The sequence below is a fragment of the Megascapheus bottae genome, chromosome 18 (genome assembly GCF_031878675.1).
Source record: "Megascapheus bottae isolate mThoBot1 chromosome 18, mThoBot2.hap1, whole genome shotgun sequence".
Lineage (NCBI taxonomy): Eukaryota > Metazoa > Chordata > Mammalia > Rodentia > Geomyidae > Megascapheus > Megascapheus bottae.
This window is the reverse complement of record NC_143526.1, coordinates 24,482,084-24,502,511: the sequence shown is the minus strand read 5'-3', so window position 1 is coordinate 24,502,511 and position 20,428 is coordinate 24,482,084. Positions and strand designations below refer to the sequence as shown.

Below are 20,428 nucleotides of genomic sequence, written 5' to 3'. Positions count from 1 at the left end.
GCGCCCCAGGACGGCGGGGCTGCGCAGTCGCACGCTGCTCGCCGGAGAGCGCTAATGGGGGTGCGCCCGAGGAAAGTCGACTGATGCGGAGGGGCGGATCGCCCGGCGTCCAGCCCGTCGCCGCCGTGCTCTTCTTCCCCGGACCCGGCGTCTCTCCCCAGGATGGCTGCCCCGAGCCATGGGCCGCGGCGGAGTTAGCGCTGAGCCATCGACCCTCGTCGTCCCCCGAATCCCGGAGCCGACCCCCGCGCGGGGACACGCGTCCCGCGGCCGCCGGCGCCTAAGCACGAAGACAGCACCGGCCTCTCCTCCCCTCTCCCTTCCCGTCCCGCGCCGCACTCCTCCCCCTGCGCGCGGCTGTGTGTCAGCACTTGGCTGGAGACTCCTTGAACTTGCAAGGAGAGCAACCGGTGTGCCCCGCTCGGCTCCGGTGCCTTCGCCCCGGCGGAGCCCCCGCCTCGCCACCTCCTCCGAGCTCCTCCGCTCCCGCTCTCATCGCGGGATCCAGCCCGGGACGCCGAGGCCCGGACAGGCGGACAAGGATATCTCGGCCATCCCGGGAGCTGCCGAAGGACGGAAGGAGGGGACGCCCCGTCCCTGCGCCAGGATCCTTCGGATAGAGCTTTTTCCATGTGGAGGCTCTTTCAATGGACGTGTCCCCGAGTGCTGCTTAGACGGACGGCCGTCTCCTAAAGGTAATAGAGGACGCTGGGCCGCGGAATCGGGATTGAGGGGGAGCCATGGGGTCGGGGTGTGGGTGGGGGCGGGTAGAGGACGCCGTGACCCCGCAGCGGGGCAATCCGGTCCTCTAACCTGGGGCGAGGCGTAAACAGACACTCCCCCACTTTTCGGGGTCCACGTGTAGCCGAGCCCCTTGGTGTGGGATGTGTGTGTGTATGTGTGTGTGTGCTGCGTGTGTGCGTGTGCGCACAGGACCTCCCTCCCCGATCCTTAACCATCCCTGGCTAGAGCCAGCCTCGCCCTCCCTTACTCCCCTCCTGTCTCTCATTTTCAGTCTTATTACTCGGGGCTGTCAACACCGACATGATTTTTGTAGAGAAAGTTACAGAAGTGTTTTGGAGAGGGCCGCTCACTGGATTTTCTAAGCATTCATTGACCACCTGCTGGGCCTTGGCGATCGAGAACGGGAGGGGGGTTGGGTTGGGTGTGTGGGGGGGAGCGGATAGATGTTGGGGTTCTCTGTACTGCTTTCCAGGGTAGTCAGGGCGCAGCTTCGCCCCGTGCGGATGCGGGGACCGAAGGGGCCTGTGGGTGACCACCCCCCCAAGTTTAGGAACGCGGGCCCTAGGTTGTTGCAGGTGACATTCGGAAGTTGTTGAGGGTATGGGGTGTGTGTGTGTGTGTGTGTGTGTGTGTGTGTGTGTGTGTGTGTGTTCTGCGTGGGGCTCCTAGGAAGTCACACGCGCTGTCTGTGCGTGTTTTTAAGCCAGCGCACGCGGCGCACTGCCTGTTTAGCTCTGCCTGGGATTGGTGTTGGGGGGGGGGCTGTCAGATCAAGCGTTCTTATCCCAGATTCCATCCCTGCCTGTCAGGACTGGTATAACGGGGAGGGGGAGTAGGTAGGAGGGGAGCCAGGATGGGGGGGTGTGTGAAATCAAAACCTCAAATCCGAAGTCCCCGACAGGTTGAGGACACGGGGACGGGAGGAGAGGAGTGCGCTCGGAAACCTGGAACCCTCCATCTCCTCTCCCCGAAGTTCGCGCGTCTGGGATGCTCTTAGTCCATGTTAGGAGTGCGAGGAGGGCGCCCTGGTGGAGGAGGCGAGAAGGACGGGGCCCCGGGAGGACTGGGCGGGGGAACGCGGGTGACTCACGTCGGCCCTGTCCGCAGGTCCACCATGGTGGCCGGGACCCGCTGTCTTCTAGCGTTGCTGCTTCCCCAGGTCCTCCTGGGCGGCGTGGCCGGCCTCATTCCCGAGCTGGGCCGCAAGAAGCTCGTGGCAGCGTCGGTGTCGTCGTCATCGTCGTCGGGCCGCTCCTCCTCCCAGCTCTCCGACGACGTCCTGAGGGAATTCGAGTTGCGCCTGCTCAGCATGTTCGGCCTGAAACAGAGACCCACCCCCAGCAAAAACGTCGTGGTGCCCCACTTCATGCTGGACCTGTACCGCCGCCACTCGGGCCAGCCGGGCGCGCCTGCCCCGGACCCGCGGCTGGAGAGGGCCACTAGCCGTGCCAATACAGTACGCAGCTTCCACCACGAAGGTGAGCCTGCCTGCCGCCGCCCGGGTGGGTGGGGTTGGGTGGGGGGCGCGGGGGTGACAGCCTTAGGCCACTGCCAGAACAGCTGGGCCAGGGCAGCCTTTCCCACTAAATGCTTCTTTCTCTGCCATCCTCTGAATTCCAGTTCAAAGCGCTGCCCGTGCGCTGTGTGCAGAGAGAGCCAGGGATTCCCCTTGGGTCCGCACCCTCTTCCTGGCTGGTAGCCAGAAGGTGACTCCTCCCCCCAGGAACTGGAGAGCATTCGAGGGATGGGGAAGAAAACAGCCCCCCCCCATCCCACTCCCAATCAGCTAAATGTGCAAGAATTCCATGGGAAGGGGTGGAATCTCTTCAGCTCTATTTGGAAGCTTTTGGCTCTGTAAAATCTGCATCTTCTATTTGAAGCCACAGTTTTAGGCTAGGCAGCATTTTTGCTTTTTCAGCCATGGGACAGAAAACTGAAAGCCCAGAGGACTTGTCCCCTCCCCCCAAGTTTGCTCAGAGGCCTGGTCTGGAAGATCTTTGAATTTTTGTACTTAATCCCTGTGAGATCCATCCTGCCATCTCTGCTCTGGTTTCTACAGTGACTTTGTCTCCTGCTTAAATCTTAAGATAGGCTGGAGACCAGGCAAACAAGATAGAAGCTTGTGCAGCAGCTGCCTGCTTTGTCGGCATGCCTGAAATGTGGGCCAGTCTTTGCCTTTTATGATATTGAGTGTGGTTAGAGTAGGCTATTTCTGCTTGGTTCATCAGAAAAGGCAGTTGGTAGATTTGCAGTCTTACTACTGAGAACGGTTGTACCTAAGTTCTTAAAGCAATTAGTCAAAGCTATGTTCCACACCAGTTCTTTCTGTACAGCTTGTAAGTGCTCCCGTAGCTTAATGCCTTCTAAATAACACACGGGTTCCTTCACAAGTTGTATCAGCACCAGCAGTCATTACACAATAGCAGGGAGTTGGGGGTGAAGTTTTCTAGTTCTCAACTTTGCTGGGGGGTAAATATCAAGTGGAAATCTGTGCTCTTACGTAAACAGATTAGGAGTAGCACCTGAAGTTTTCTCCTAGTGAGGATGACTTACTTGTGAGAACACAGGTTGATAAGGGGAAGAGGTCTCAAAGGCAGGTCACAGAGCAAAGAATACATCATCCAAGCAGCTGCACATTAGGAAGGTGATATTGAGCTGGGCATTTACGAGCACATAATACATCTATCTATCTAAATATATCTATATACATCCATATATATATTATATACTGGGCCAGGGCACTGTCCCTTAGGTTTTTCACTCTTAAGTTGATGCTCTACTACCAAAGCCACAACTTCACCTCTGGCTTTCTGCTGATTAATCTCATGGAGCTTTTTTTTCCCTGCCTGCCTGGTCTGGCTTCCAACTGGCAGCCTCAGATCTCAGCCTCCTGAGTAGCTTAGATTACAGGCATGTGCTGAGCCCTTGGTGCCCAGCGAAGCTTATTAGTAAGTAAGGTCCTCTCTGCGAGGAAATCAGTTTTAAGGATGGCAGTAAAACTTCATTCTGATCGGAATTCCTCTGCCAAAAGCAGAAACTCCTGTTATATGGAGTGATGTTTTCTTGTGGGTGTGTGTTCTGTCCTAACCCTGAGCTGATTGTAGAAGTAGCTCATCATTTCTAGGTGATGCTGATTAGAAATAGCTTTTTCCCTCTTGGATCTAAAAGGAACCAGCCTAGGAAAACAATCAGTTATTTTCATTATCTCTTCATGGAATCACACTTTATTTATAAAGCTAAGATGATACTGTATCTCTGCTATAACTTAGAGAAAGAGCATTCAAGTCAGTTAATAACTAGACATCCAACCAAGAGATCTTAGCAGTAGTGATTTTCCTCTAGATGTGGCTTAATTGTGCCTTTTTGTTGTTGTTGCTTGTGGGTCTTGAACTCGGCCTGGGCATTGTCCCCTGAGCTCTTCAGCTCAAGGCTCCACTGTATCCCTTGAGTCACAGCGCCACCTCCGGTTTTCTGGTGGTTAACTGGAGATAAGAGTCATAACCTTTAGGTGCCCTGGTTAGTTTTGAACCATGATCGGCAGATCTGTCTCCTGAGTAGCTAGGATTACAGGCATGAGCCACCATACCTGGCTTTAATTTTACTTTTAATAGGCTATAAGTAGAATGTCATCCTTAGGCAATTTTTGAATGAATAATTGTTCATTGATTTGCTTTTTATAAGAATTGTACCTCACATACCACTGACACTTAATAGATCATGTGATTGAGACCACTGGCGTAAGAGCAGAATTTAGACATTTTTTGTTAAAGAACCAAGATAGTTTAATTAAAGAATTACCTGTTTTTTTTTTTTAATAGATGATATCAGATGATTGGTGGCATAAGACAGGTGTTACCATGAGGGAATTCTTGTAGTCAGTGTATGTGTGATGAATCCTCCAGATAGTTGAGCAAGACAATTATCAGGTGTCATTTCTCTTGGTGAACACTGCCAAGTCCTTTTACAGTGGCTTTTATTTGGGAGAGTACAGGCTTTGCTGAAATTCTTTGTCAAGATCGTTAGAAAGTGTGTCAGCCAAGGAGGGTGTGTGTGTGTTTTAGAAGGGCTGTCAAATGTAGAGAAATCACTTTTCCAATTGTAAAGTGTGTTACGCTTTGCTGCCAATGGAGGCACACAGAAATTGGTAGGGTTCATTGGCCCTGAGAAAAGTCTCCCTGCTTTTTTTTTTTACAGATCAGGATATCGAGGAACCACAGGCTTGCCCCCAGATTTGAAAAGGGCAGGCTTCCTTTTTTTTGTAAAAAAAAAAATGAAAATAACTAAACGATTGGCCTCTCTTACTGAAGGTTCCAGACAGACATTAATCCTGTCAACACAAATGCAACTACCATGAATGTACTCATGGATAGTGTAAGAAAGTTCAACAAAGAACCACTGCCCTGAGGAATAGAACGAGTGACCCAAATTTCCAAGGCAGACTTGACACAGTGATAACCTCCCTTAAAATACACCAATACTTGTGAGACCCTTGTTATTGCAGTGTAATGGCAGACATCCTTAATGTTAAGTAGAATAGTTCCTATATTTAAATGCTACATTAAAATGCTGGTAGAGATGGAGACTTAAGTTTAGTGCTGATTATTTTCTATTCCTCTACTTTTAGTATCTCCCCTATATTCCCTCTTGATTACTCCTCATTGATATTTTCCTGTCTTTTTTTTTTTTTAGACTTGTTCTGTTTTCTTTTTGGTATATCAATTACTTTGTCTTAACAGAAAATCTTATTTTACACAGCCCCTTTCATTTTTGTCATAGGACAAAGATTCCCAAATACACTACTTTTTTCTGAAGCATCCTCAGAGCTAGATGGTTTTAATAGGGCAAAAAAAGGTAGCCATTGGGGCCGGGAATTTGGCTGAGTGGTAGAGTGCTTGCCTAGCATGCACAGAGACCTGGGTTCAATTCCTCGGTACCACTGAAAGTGGTGCTGAGGCTCAAGTGGTAGAGCTCTAGCCTTGAGAAAGTCCAAGGACAGTGATCAGGCCCTGAGCTCAAGCCCAGGACTGGCAAAAAAAAAAAAAAAAAGGTAGCCACAAAATAGTAGTGGCTCTAAACAACATTTACATCAACATTTACATCCCCAGGAGGCTCAGTCAACTTGAATTCTCTGCTTTAGTTCTGGCTTCTATTCCCACCATAACTAGATAGTCTGTTCTTATCCTTTGGGTAGGGCAATGTGCCCTTAGGGGTTTAAGCTGTCATGTGAAGTTTCTCTGCAGAAATACTGTCTAGTGACTAGAAACTGGGATGCAGTAGGTTCAAGTTTTTAGCTATGTGATTTTAGGGAAGTTAGTATCATCTATCTAAACTCTACCTATTTCTTCACTATACAGAATGGGTATCATGTTCCCTCTCTGCTGTTGGTTGTTAGATTTCCTTAATGATGTTTTTGTTTGTTTCTCCTGGGACTAGAACTTAGGTCCTTGGGGCTGTCCTTGAGCTTTTTTTGCTTAAGGCTACCATTCTTCCACATTTTTTTTTGGGGGGTGAGTGATTGGAAATACTTTCCTGATGGTTTAGAACCTCAGATTTCACCCTCCTGGGTAACTAGTGTTGCAGGCATGGAACTACTGGCCTCAGCATTGATGACTTTTATGTCACATTACTTTTTATTTTCTCCAGGGAACAGGAAGCCTGTGTAGATTTACCCCAACCTTTTAGATTATTCTGAGCTAGATGAATGCCAAATACCATATTTTTGGTCTGGTTTTCTTCCTATTTCCAGCCATAGCTCCATCTATTTGGTGAAGAGCTTGAAGGCTCAAAGTCAAGTCTACTAAAATAGGTCCAAATCCTGAAATCTCTTAGCAAGTGCAGCTGTTATGATGATGAGTATTCACAGAACATATCTTAAAGTGCAAGTTCCTATGAATTCCCACAATTCCCAGTTTAGTACAGTTAGTAGGAGATTTTTAGCTTGTGTTCTATCCTATCAACTCTGAATTGCCTACCCTCAAGATTGCGACATCTCCCTTGGAAGTAGGAACAGGTAGATGCTATACCCCACGTGGTGATTTTTTTTTTCTTCTTTCTCCTTGGTTGAGGGTTTTCTGTAAACCCCTCTGACATGACATGTCTGTCCTGGGACTACATTGTCATGGAGATCTTTGTAGTAAGAGCCTAATAGATAGTGTTCTTTTAGTCATGAGGTTGATGATGGTGAACTTGGAAAGATTTCAACCCTGCTATTATGTAATAGTGTGAGTTTTATTATTTTATTTTTGCTAATGCTTTTATCCTTCCACAAAAGTTTGAGCCACAGTAAATCAGTATTTTCTGTTTCTGGTTGTGTGATTCAGTCATCTTATGACAGTCACTTAACCTTTTTATTTGTATTGGGATTCAGGATTTGTTGTTAGCATTGTGTTATAAATATCCTTTCTGGGCACTTTCTAAAACTGAGCTCTTCAAGGAATGCCCTGGCTAATTTGCTTTTCCTCCAGACACCACTGTGTGTTATCCCAGGAGACAAGCACTTGGTTGCATTTGGGGTTTGAGGAAAGTGCCTTCAGCAGAAGTGCCCTTCCCTCTTCTATTTGGGCACACCTAAAGAGCGGAAAGAAGGATTTTGAAGACGCTGAGTACATCATGACTCTTGGCTTGGAGCAGCATTACATTACAGTGGAGATCAGGATGTGGACGGATCCAAGAGGTTTTGATCAGCCGGTTTAATGAGATAGTGGGTATTTTTTTTTTCCAGTCCTAGGTCTTGAACTCTGGGCCTGGGCACTGTCCCCGAGTGTCATTTGTTCAAGGCTAGAGCCACAGTGCCACTTCCAGCTTTTTCTGAGTAGTTTATTTGAATATAAGAAAGAGTCTTACAGACTTCCTGCCCAGGCTGTGACTCTGAACCACCATCCTCAGATCTCAACTTCCTGAGTAGCTAGGATTAGAGGCACGAGATATCAGCACTTGGCCTGGTAGATTGGTTTCTTCTTACTCTTTGGCCAAATTGGTTCTTGTACTCATGTTTGTATAACTTACCAAACAGCACTTTACAATTCTATTCCTCTGATAATCTATCTACTCTGAATGTAGGAGATGCCCTTTAAAGCCCTGGCATCCAGGTGGGGTCCATAGCAGCATCTATGGGGGGCTGGTTGCAAAGACTCAATCTCCCACCACTCAGTGGATGAGAAGCTGCCTTTAGCAACTGAAGGAATCCTAGGGATTTCAAGCAAGGGCTGTTTGAGAATTGTGCTGCTTGTGTATGACTTCCTAGCTTGGGTTTAACTGCCCTGTTGAATGACCCCCGGTGCTCTACTTAGCTTGTAGTGGGGACTGTCACTTTGATGGACATTATTTTCCCAGGTGGAATCCTTTGCATGAATGATCATATGTGATTTTCATTTGTTAAAGCATCTAGATTCTGTGAACACCTTAAAACTCTTTTGGTCTTTAGGGAAAGTGGAAACCATAAAATGATTTAAAAAGAATAGTCTCTGGTTTCATGATATGAAACACTGACCAAGTTGATTTTGTTAGCACTTGAGATCCTAAAGTAACAGGCAATTTTTTTTCAGTAAAATGATTTGTTGTGGTAATACAAGTAGACAATAAACCTGAATGTCTCAAACCCAAGTATCTCAGATACTGACTACCAATTTAATAATAATGTGGCTTGCTAAGTTATAAACCAAAGGCAATATACATTTTACTGTTTGCATGGGAAACTTTCAGTCATAAAGGCAGTTTAGGAATCCCATTTAAATGGCTTCATTACAAAGATGATGTAGAAAAATTATTCTCTGATAAGATGAAGTTATATTGAGAATCTTGTACCTTTTTATTCTCATGATTATTGGGTATTGAACTCAGGGCCTCACACTTGAACCATGCTTCCATCCAACCCTGTCTTTTGCTGGTTATTTTTTCAAGTCTTTATAGACTTCTGTCTAGGCTGGCTTTGAATCTTGGTCCTTCACATCTCTGTCTACTTGAGTAGCTAGAATTAGTATGCATGAGTCACCAGCATACAGCTCTCAGTATACTTCTGTTAAATTTTATGAATGGTTTTCTCCTGTAGTATATTTACTGCATAGTCCTATCCACTTTTAACATCCTTTTGAAAACACAAATGACACAGAAGACAAATCCATTCTTAATTCCAAAAGCATCCGAAGTAACGTTTTGACTCTTGAGGTCATAAAGAGGTGAGAGAACACAGTCAGGGAGCTATTTCCCATGAACCTGTTTGGCCTTCTTCCATTCCTATGGTGTTCTGGGAGCCACCCATACGTTTCCTAAAGTAGTGGATCCCTGTAAATGCCTTTGTCTCTGGACTTTTGAGTAAAATGGTAGGGTGTGCTTAGCAACATGTCATCATTGATGTTGAGTTTCAGAGTCTTTAATTAGAAAGTTGAAATCTGTATATCAAGATTTGTAAATCATCTAAATTGCAGAGTAATGTTTTAGAATACTGCTTTAAGAGACTGACATTAAAGTCTCTCTCTTTTTTTTTTAAAGAAATGCAATAATTTCCTCAACTCCTCATTCATTAGACCTTTACTAACTACAGTGCTGACTTTTTTTCCACCTGAAGTCTTTGAATTCCAAAGAACTACTTCAGTCTATGCCTCATAATTTTACACACCTGGAAGCTGTGCTTATTAATCCTGGATTATTTTGTTTTGTTTCATGCTATACCTGTTGACACGACCATGTGGAAAAGGGAAGAAAGGCGAAACTTTCACTCGCTCATGTGCCAGCCAGTCTTTGGGTTTGAACTCAGGACTAGGCACTGTCCCTGTACCTTTTTTGCTCACGGCTGGCCCCTTACCACTTGAGCCACAGCTCCACTTCCAATTTATAGTTAATTGGAGAGATAAGAGTCCCTTCGAACCATGATTCTCAGATACCATCCTCCAAAATAGCTAGGGATTATAGGTGTAAGGCCACTGGCTCCTGGCTTGAGTCTCCTTTTTAATTTTAATGATGGCATTTGTACTTGAGTCTTTCAGTTTATCTGCCCAGGCTGGCTTTGAACCTTCATTCTCATATTTTGTCTCCTGAGTAGCAAAGATTTTAGGTGTGAACGAACCATCAGTGTTTTGGCAGCCCTAAATGATTTTTTTTTTCCTTTCCTTCTTTCCTTATTTGTCAAATTAGAATCTCTGGAAGAACTGCCAGAAATAAATGGGAAAACTACTCGGAGATTCTTCTTTAATTTAAGTTCTATCCCCACGGAGGAGTTTATCATGTCTGCTGAACTTCAGGTTTTTCGGGAACAGATACCGGAAGGCTTGGAAAATGATAGCGGCTTCCATCACCGAATTAATATTTATGAAATTGTAAAACCTGCAACCGCCGACTCAGAATTCCCCATAACCAGACTTTTGGACACCAGGCTGGTGAGTCAGAACACTAGCCAGTGGGAAAACTTTGACGTCACCCCAGCTGTGATGCGCTGGACAGCACAGGGCCATGCCAACCATGGCTTCGTGGTAGAAGTGACCCACTTAGAGGAGAAGCAAGGTGTCTCCAAAAGACACGTGAGGATTAGCAGGTCTTTGCACCAAGATGAGAGCAGCTGGCCCCAGATGAGGCCGCTGCTCGTCACTTTTGGCAACGACGGGAAAGGACACTCTCTCCATCGGAGAGAAAAACGTCAAGCCAAACACAAACAGCGCAAGCGCCTCAAGTCCAGCTGCAAGAGGCACCCTTTGTATGTGGACTTCAGTGATGTGGGGTGGAATGACTGGATCGTGGCTCCTCCAGGCTATCACGCCTATTACTGCCATGGGGAATGTCCTTTTCCCTTAGCCGATCACCTGAACTCCACCAATCATGCCATCGTGCAGACGTTGGTCAACTCGGTGAACTCTAAGATTCCTAAGGCGTGCTGTGTCCCCACAGATCTCAGTGCCATCTCCATGCTGTACCTGGATGAAAATGAGAAAGTTGTGTTGAAGAATTATCAGGACATGGTTGTGGAGGGTTGTGGGTGCCGTTAGCACAAAACGAATTAATTAAATATATATATTTTAGAAAAAAAACAAAAAACAAAAACGAATTAAAAAAATTCAACTCCCCTTCTCCCCTCCTTTCCCCTCCAAAACAAAAACCAGCTGACACTTTAATATTTCCCAATGAAGACTTTATTTATGGAATGCAATGGAGAAAAATAAAAAAAAACATTATTTTGAAAATATATTTATATCTACAAAAAAGAAGTTGGGAAAACAAATATTTTTAATCAGAGAGTTATTCCTTAAAAGATTTTAAAGTGTATTTAGTTGTACATTTTATATGGGTTTTTTAACCCCCAGCACATGAAGTATATTGGTCAGATTTATTTTGTATTTATTTTTACTATTATAACCACTTTTTAGGACAAAGAAATAGATAATTTGTATTTATATGTAATCAAAGAAGTATCGGGTTTGTACATAATTTTCCAAAAAAAATTGTAGTTTTTGGTTGTGTGTATTTAAGATGACAAATCTACATGGAAGGTTGCTCTGGCAAAGTGCTTAGCACGTTTGCTTTTTTTTTTTTTTTTTTTTTTTTGTCTTTTTGCAGTGCTACTGTTAAGTTCACAAGTTCAAATCCAGAAAAAAAAATGTGGATAATCTACTCTGCTGACTTTCAAGATTATTATATTATTCAGTTCTCAGGAATGCTGCAGAGTTGTTATCCAATCCATGAGTACTTATTGGATAGAATATTTGGAAAAGAATCAGACATTAATGATCTGATGTAGAAACCCTCCCCTTTACCCATTAATTTACAGAAAGCATAACTAAAGCAGGACTCATCCAAGTCATCAGGAACCATTAAGATGCAGGAAAGTGAATTCTGAATCTTTCCTTAACTGGAGATCCTTCCCAGGGGTAGAGGAGAGAGCTAACCTGGCCAAAGTATTAAATAAAACATAAGATTTCTTTTATGAATGTTGTAGTCATGCATACTTAAAACTGACACCTTATAGCCCTAAAGAGTTGGAAAATGATTTTGTATTTTGCCTTTACCTTCTTGGAGAGGCTCGTTATGCTCCAAAGTACTCAATTTTCTAACTTTTCCGAACACCCAGAAAAAATTGTACACGTCATGTTTTTCTGCCCACACCCTGTTCTCTAACTGATCAGCTTGCTTTTCTTTCCAAGGCTATGTGTTTCAACACATTTCTCCAAATGTTAAACCTATTTCAGATAATAAATATCAAAAGCTCTGGCATTTTGTTCTGTAAACTCCAACCTGTGAGAAAACTGCATTTGTACAACGTTTACAATGATTACCTTTGTGTTTTCATTTGGGGTTTTCAGTGGGGATGGGGGAAAGGTAAGGAATGGTTGGAAAATTGAAAGCATTTGGTAAATCACATTTGTACTAAACGAATGAACAATGATTTAGTATTTTCCATATGAACCTCTTTGGGATGGGGAGCAGAATGATTTAAGTTTAGGTTAAAGCTTACAACATCAGCAAGTCCTAGGAAGCCCATGATAAAAGTTTTAAAGATGGTATCTCATGCAACAGAGACAACAGTGCCAAAAAATGAAAGGGAAAGCATCTGAGACCAGTCTCTATAAGAACATTTGTCAATTGGCTTGAAGCCCAAATAGAGTGAAGTTAAATTAGCCTGTCCACAATGAACACTTAGCAGTAGCGGGGCTTCTGTGCACAGGTTGGAATCAGACCCTGTTCTGAGGTTATGTTTCTCACACCCCAGAACTCACAATTCCCCACTCTTTCACTGTCACTGTTTTAGATTTCTGGGACTTTGTCCCCTGTAAACCTACCATGATGGCTGAAGCTTAGTTCTAATCTTTCCTAACCTTTACCTTAAGTGTATGGCTGGTTTTTAGAAGTATGTTTGTATTGGAATAATCTGTTCTAATCAAGTCCTTCCCCCGAATTAACCAGATGGCTGTGAGCATAATTCACCTTTGGGGACCCAGGCAGTCCTTTAGATCTTATTTTAAACAGTAATTAAATATTTTCAACACATTTCCATCACCTAATTCTCTAAAAAGGATGGAAGAAATACAACACAAGCATTTCATACTTAGGTCCTACCATACTTTGCATGCTTTTGTTTCATGTCAGGTCTGTGGCTTGAACTCATGTTCTCACTTGGCTTTTTCATTCAAGACTGCTGCTCTACCACATGAGCCACACCTCTAGTTAGGCTTTCCAATTTTCCTTGGTTATTTGGTTCAATGGCTTCAGCTCCAGTGTATCATTTGCAATGTAGCTGTGTGTTAAACCATGAAGTGTGTATATTACAGATGTATAGGTGAAGGCGTTTTCGGTTCCGGCTTAATTTCAGGTTTATTATAATTAAGGACTCCAGCCATCTTGGCAGTTGAGAAACACTTTTTTTTTGCGAGTCCTGGGGCTTGAATTCAGTGTCTTTAAGAACTGTCTTTGGGTTTTCTCAAGGCTAGCACTTTACTACTTGAGCCACAGCACCACTTCTGGCATTTTTCTATGTATGTGGTATCAAGGAATAGAACCTTGGTCTTTGTGTATGCTAGGCAAGCTCTCTACCACTAAGCCAAACTCCTGGCCCGAGAAACAATTTCTATGCATATTCTCCACTATTGTAGACATTGTAGTTAGACCTTCATTTTGAGGGACAAAGTCAAAACTAACACAGAGACACCAAACTTCATGAATCGGTTCTGTTGGATTATATAAGTCACTTTAGAGTTGGCTTTACAAAAACAAACCCATAGGTTTTGCGCGTGTGCGCGCATGCGTGCGTGTGTGTGTGTGTGTGTGTGTGTGTGTGTAGGGGGGGGCATGTCATGGGGCTTGAACTCTGGGCCTGGTGCTATCCCTAAGCTCTTCAGCGCAAGGCTACCACCCTACCCCCGTGAGCCATAACCTCTCTTCCCCTTTTCTAGTGATTAATTGGAGTGATTAATTGGATTAATTACAGGTGCAAAGGGATCTGTAAATTGAGTCTGCAGTGGAATCTGCAACATTCTTAGCAAATCCAAATGGGTTGGGCGCTGGTAGCTCATGCCTGTAATCCTAGCTACTCAGAAGGCTGAGATCTGAGATTCAAAGTTCAAAGCCAAAGTTCGTGAGACTCTTATCTCTTGATTAACCACCAGAAAACTGGAAGTGGTGCTGTGGCTCAAGTGGTAAAGTGCTAGCCTTGAGCTGAAGAGCTCAGGGCTAACGCCCAGGCCCAGAGTTCAAGGCCCATGACTGACATATGTATTATATGTATTAGCTGCCCCTCCCCCCATACCACCACCACAAAGAACATTAGAGAACTTTTTTTAAAACATCTTTCTATTCTACTCTACATTCTACTCACACTAAAAAGTGGTAAGATACTGATTGGCTAAATGGTGTTATGGCACATCCTCATTTATAACGCAAAAAGAACATATACTTACAGACAGGAATAAATAAATTGGGACATGGATTGGAAACCTGAAGAAATAAGAATGATCTGCTATGGTGTGTGTGTGTGTGTGTGTGTGTGTGTGTGTGTGTGTGTGTGTGTGTGTGTGTGTCTTTTCCTGGGGCTTGAACTGGGCCTGAGCACTCCCTCAGCTTTTTCTTTCACCTACGGCTAGTGCTCTTCCAATGAGCCACACGCTTCATTTCCAGCTTTTTTGGTGGTTAATTGGAGGTAAGAATGTCATAAAGTTTCCTGTTCGAGCTGGCTTGATATTTTTGAATCTCAGACCTCAGCCTGCTGAGTATCTAGGACTTTAGGCTTGATTGATGTCCAGCTTCTGGCATGATTCTTTTTCTCGTTTATTCTTTGCAGGGGTAGAAGGATGAGATAGGGTGAAATATGTAAGCCTATTTCACTCAGGTAAATTGCTTTGCAGTTTTCCTCCACCCTGCTGACATAAATTACAGTCTCCAGGGTAGGATTTTTTTTTCTGACCATTTCTACAAACTTCAAAGTCTACTTCGACCTAACTTCAGGGAATAATGCTCTAAGTAAAACATCTTAGATTTTAATGTGATTCCAAAATCACTAGTAATACCTTAAGGAGAATGGAACTTTAATGTGAACACTACTCTCCTCCAGTCTAGTGTGGATTCTGTTTCAGTGGGGTCCAGAGTGGTATCTGGTATCTTATATTTCTAACAGAATGTTTGTTAGTGCCCTGATCACAAGCTAACGGATCAGTGTTTTGAGTAGCAAAGCGCTAATGAGTATTTTCTCAATCATAAAGCTGGACCAAATACATATTCTTATTTATGTATAGTGCTTAAAAGAAAAAAAAAAACTTCATATAGGATAGCATCTGAGTACATTTCACCATGACTGAAATAGTGCCCTACATACTTTTTTTTTTTTCAAAGACATTCTTTTCTCCCACAAAATGACTAGCAATTTTGTGTTCTAGCCACCCTCAGACATGAAAACACTTGGTTGCTTATCTTGTAAAATCTGCTCTGCCTGCTTGCACGGGCATGCATGGAGTCAGTTTAGTCAAATACGTGTCGGTACATCTATGTGAATGTCGGAGCAGGTGCAAGCCCTTAAAAACGAACTTAAAAAAATTTTTTTAACACTTAAGTCAGTCCACTGAGTTGAGCCTGTGTGATCTTAGTGCCAAGTGTCTGCGTTGAAAGTTTTCCCTTTGAAGGTAGCAAAATGTCATGCATTTTGAAGCATTTGTTTATACTAAAAATGATGCTTGAATTTTTGTTTTAAGTTATAAGACAGTGAACTGTACAACTCCACTGAGCCTAGAAGGTGGTTAAAAAGTTTCCATGGACAGTATTTGAGGTTTGGATCTAATGGATACTGGAATTTTCTAGGCCACAGTTGACTTTGAATAAGGTGTTTAGGTGAATGGGCTCAGGCAAGGAAAAGCAAAAATAATTGATTTTGCTCTGCAAAGGGATCCTTGTGTGGTGCTGGTAGCACTTGTTAGCAAAATGTCCTTTGAAAAGAAGCAGTTTCATTTTACTTTCCAAGAACATTTTGAAGCTTGCTTGTTAGCTTTGTTTTTTTCTCTCTCCCTTTTTTCCTTCCTTCCTTCTTTCCCCTCCTTTCCTTTCCTTTCCTTTCCTTTCCTTTCCTTTCCTTTCCTTTCCTTTCCTTTTCTTTCCTTTCCCTTCCCTTCCTTTCCGTGTGTGTGTGTGTGTGTGTGTGTGTGATGGCACTGGGACTGGGACTTTAGGACTTTTTGCTCTCATTTAGCTTTTTTGCTTCAAAGTTGGTTCTCTACAACTTGAGCTACACAAACCTCTACTTCCACCTTTTTGCTAATTAATTAGAGATTACAGTTTCACATACTTTTCTGCCTTGAACAGGTTTCAAATCACAAGATCTCTTAAGATCTCTGCCTCAGCCAGGCACCCATGGCTCACACCTGTAATCCTAGCTACTAAGGAGGGTGAGATCTGAGCATCATGGTGCAAAATTCAGTCTGGGAAGGAAAGTCCCATGAAACTCTCATCTCTGGTAAACTACTCAGAAAAAGTCAGAGGTGATGCTGTGGTTCAAGTGTAGAGTGCTAATCTTGATTACCAAGAGGCTCAGAGATAGCACCCAGGCCCTAAATTCAAGCCCCAGGATTAGAAAAAACAAAACAAACAAACAAACAAAAACCTCTGCCTCTTGATTAGCTACAATTACAGATGTGAGCCACCAGCACCCAGCTTCAAGTATACTCTTCTCTTGTGACTACAATATATGCACTTATAGGTTTATATAATGAACACAGTCTCTGAAGAAAGACTTCATTGGTTTCTGTCTGGAGTTTATACTGAATATAGAGTTTCAAATCTCCCCATCACATGGCCCCATTAGGTTTACATTATTTTCTTTAGGTATCTAATTTTTCAAGTGCATTCCTCTTGGTGCTTCAGCATTATGATAGCCAGCAACTGAGTCTTTATTTGTTTTTTTTTGTGGGTCATGGAGCACTTGAACTTGGCGTGGGTGCTGTCCTCGAGCTCTTCAGCTCAAGGCTACCACCCTACCCCTGGGCTTCAGCATTGTCCCAGAGCTTTTTAGCTCAAGGCTACCACCCTACCCCTGGGCTTCAGCATTGTCCCAGAGCTTTTTAGCTCAAGGCTACCTCCCTACCCTTGAACCAAGTCCCACTTCCGTTTTCAGGAAGGTTAATTGGAGATAAGAATCTCAAGTTGGTTTGTGCCCAGGATGGCTTTGAACCTTGATCCTCAGATCTCAGCCTCCTGAGTAGCAAGGATTACAGGCGTGAGACACCATGCCTGGATTCCAACAACTGAAACTTTAACATCACTTTCGAGCTTGTGTGTACCCTCACACTCCAGAGCACTGCCAAGTCTACATTACTTTTGCCGCCCATTGGGTGAGGAGGTCTCTAAGCAAACCACTGATTTGCTTCAAGCTTTCCTCCTCATAAGGAACAGGAATTCATCTGGTCTGCATTTTCCCTGGAACTGCTTGGCCACAACACGATGAGAGAATAATTATTGAACTATTTTACTGTACAACCATTTCCAAATTGTTGATTTTTTATTGATTTCAGGAGGCAAGCTAATTGCCCTGTGGCAACTTGATGTTAACATTTAATGAAGATCAGGAAACAGAGTTTATGAAAAGCTTTTGTATAGTCACTGCAAAGTTTCAAGAACTGTTTTATACTTCCTGACAGTGCTCGGGCCTAGCTTAATGGTTTGTTTTTATTGCTTAAGAGTGTAAACCTTGCTTTAGCCCAATATGTGGAAGCTATACCTTCATCCCACATTACGCATTTCTTACTTCTTATTTCTTTACTTCTCACTTCCTTTCCCACTATCTCCAATCTGGACTTTTCTTGCTTCTATCCATTACTGGAAAGCAAGTTTCGACCTTTGCATCTTGACCATCTTACACACACACACACACACACACACACACACACACACACGCACACACGCACACACACACACATGTATGAAGTGAAGTGTCTATTGTTTCACTTTGTTTGGGTGGGGTTTCTTTTCTAGACTTGGTTGCTAGATGACAGAGAAGACAAGAAGTTAAAGATTTCAAAAGGCAGGTTTGTTTTTTGTTTTTTTTGGGGTTTTTTTTTAGCTGCTAAATCTTGGCATCTAAGTTATTTTATCTCTTGTCTTTATTTAGAAGTCTTCATTTGCTTACTAGACTCCCCATAGCCTTTGTTGGGTAGCTAGCTGATAGAAGAGTTTGTTCCAAAATCTAGCTCCAATGGCACTATCTGTTTGAGAACTAATTGTTCTTATTTGCTAGGACACGCTTCCTACCTGGAAGGATAGAAAATGCTTGGTTTCCAAGGGTGTGTTTGACATCGCTAATAAAGTAGAGCTACAGCTCCCAGCTGGTTCAATGGTTTCAAGGCAAAGAGCTAGAGAAAAGACTGCTTTTGGAAGCATCCTTCAGACCTACAGAGCTCAGGGTGTGGGGTGTACTATCTCCAGGAAGCTAGCTCGGCTTGTATTTTATTTTATTTATTTATTTATTTATTTTTGTAATGTTGAAAATTGTTTTTCTTTTTTTTAATTCTTGAAAGCCTAATTTTAAATCAAAGTTATTTGCTCCCTTTAGTAAGAGGCTTCAGGAACAAGTTATAAAAACAGGATCTTTATAGATCAGCCAAGTTGGACGTGTGTTCACAAGTTCCTATCACACATGTACACAGTCTGTGGCTGACATGCCCTCCTCCCCACGCTCTTCCTTCCTTTCTTCTTCACCCTCTGACTTGCCAGTGTTCTTCTGGCTCTCCTGTTGGTCAGATTCCCTAGGCTGGAATTCAGGTAAATCTGCCCCTTTTTACCCTCCCCCACTCTCCTACACCAATTCATTTACAGGCAAGATTTCCTGGCATGGGGATCAAGGAGGGAACTCTATTTCTTGTTTCATCATTGTCTTGGAAGTGATTCTTCTGAAACTCATAGGGCCTATACATAGAAATTTGAAGGTCCTTTATGAAGAAACCTTACTGACTTAGAAAAATTGCCTCATGACCTGGATTAACTGATAAAACCATAAACTCCAGACCACAGCAGGACTGTCACTAATGTAAGCGAGGGCAATACTTCTGCTTCAGTACTGAAAAAAAACCAGACTGGAAAAAAAAAGTTAATCAATATGTAAGCAAGAGACAAAATTATCAGGCTTAGAAGAAAATTCTAATATTTAATAATCTCATCAGATTTAGGGTATACTTACCCAATTTGGCAGAATAATAGAAAATGGGATAAATTGGGTAAGTTAGGAGTTTGTGGTTAATAAATATCTATACACATGCACAAGCATATTCCTTTCTACTTATATGTGAGAGCATTTAATGTAACTTCCAGTTTAACAGGAAAACTATTTTGAATATCAGTATAGCTTAATAACTCCTTCCTTAGTTGTACTTTACAGTATTTTATCTGGGAACAGAAAGTTTCAGAGTTAAATTTTGCCCGTGTGTGTGTGTGTGTGTGTGTGTGTGTGTGTGTGTGTGTGTGTGGTGGGTGGTGGGGGGTGGTAGGTGGGTGTGCCAATACAGGAGCTTGAATTAGGGCTTTGAGATCTTCCTTAATTTGTTAACTTAAGGTTACTGTTCTACTACTTGAACCAAACCACTCATTCTGACTCCCCCCTCCTCTGTTAATTGAAGATAAGAGTCTCTCAGATTCATCTGCCACTGCTGACTTTGAACAAAGTTCCTCAGATCTCAGCCTCCTGAATAGTTAAGATTCTAGGTATGAGCCACCAGTGCTGGGTGCTAGGTACTTCTTATTGGAATCTGACTCTGTGGCTAGCCCCAGTACTCTAGGAGGAGAAGGAAGAGGAGGAGGAGGGGAAGAAAAGAAAGAGGAAGGAAGGAAGGAAGGAAGGAAGGAAGGAAGGAAGGAGGGAAGGAAGGAAAGAGAGAGAGAGGGAGGGAGTAAGGAAGAAAGAAAGGAAAGAAAGAAGGAAGGAAGAAAAGAAAGAAAGAAAGAAAGAAAGAAAGAAAGAAAGAAAGAAAGAAAGAAAGAAAGGGAAGAAACATTTCTTTCCGTGGTATTTTTTTTTCTTGTGTAATGGATCCGGGATGTTCAGATCCTTGTGATTCCCAAGGAGCTTGGGCCCCTGATGGCTGTAATCAGCTGAGGTGAATTAGGTGGCATAGTTGATAGTTCATCTCTTAATCTTTTCCCTGCCGTTTATCCAATCCTTAAAAAAATACTATTTGAATTTCCCTATACTTTTGGGGGGCGGGTCAATTGTGGGGCTTGACATCAAGTCCTAGGCACTGTCTCTAAGTTTTTGGCTCAAGGCTAGCTCTCTACCTCTCTGAGCCACAGCTCCACTTCCAGTGTTTGGTGCTTCACTGGAGATGAGAGTCCTATCTACTTTCTTGCCTGAGATGGCTTTGAACCCCCAATCCTCAGATCTCAGTTTTCTGATTAGCTAGAATTATAGGCACAAGCCACCTTTTCCCTGAGTGTGATAGGGGGGAAAATCTTATGGAAACAGAAATCAGCAAAATCCATGAGTTGAGTATTAGAGAGCCATCTGGTCCTGTCCCATAGCAGACATAAGCATGCGTGGAACCTAAATGCAACTGTGCGGACCTTTGGCCCCTAGATGCCAGTTTAGACAAAGAATAAGATTTTATTGTGATTTCTTTTTTTTTTTCCTTTTCCATGGTGCTGAATAATTCCAGAGACTTCCCTTGTGGAAAATGCTCATGGTGAGGGAGAAACTGCTTTCTTGCCATTTCTGTGACACCACCTTAAGGGATGCTGAAGC

The 20,428-nt window shown here is 43.4% G+C and overlaps 1 protein-coding gene across 1 annotated transcript; it reads left to right on the top strand.

Annotated features, from left to right (window-relative positions):
* Positions 1–407: 407 nt before the first annotated feature.
* Positions 408–11,960, top strand: Bmp2 (bone morphogenetic protein 2). The gene is made up of 3 exons (XM_090352016.1): positions 408–695; positions 1,852–2,222; positions 9,874–11,960. The coding sequence occupies exons 2-3, from the start codon at positions 1,859–1,861 to the stop codon at positions 10,716–10,718; spliced, it is 1,209 nt and encodes a 402-aa protein (XP_090208142.1). The 5' UTR covers positions 408–695; positions 1,852–1,858; the 3' UTR covers positions 10,719–11,960.
* Positions 11,961–20,428: the final 8,468 nt, after the last annotated feature.

Coding starts and splice junctions, on each gene's coding strand:
- Bmp2 (XM_090352016.1), top strand. CDS start 1,859: ATGGTGGCCGGGACCCGCTGTCTTCTAGCGTTGCTGCTTCCCCAGGTC. Junction 2,223..9,873: donor ACGCAGCTTCCACCACGAAG/GTGAGCCTGCCT, acceptor TTGTCAAATTAG/AATCTCTGGAAGAACTGCCA.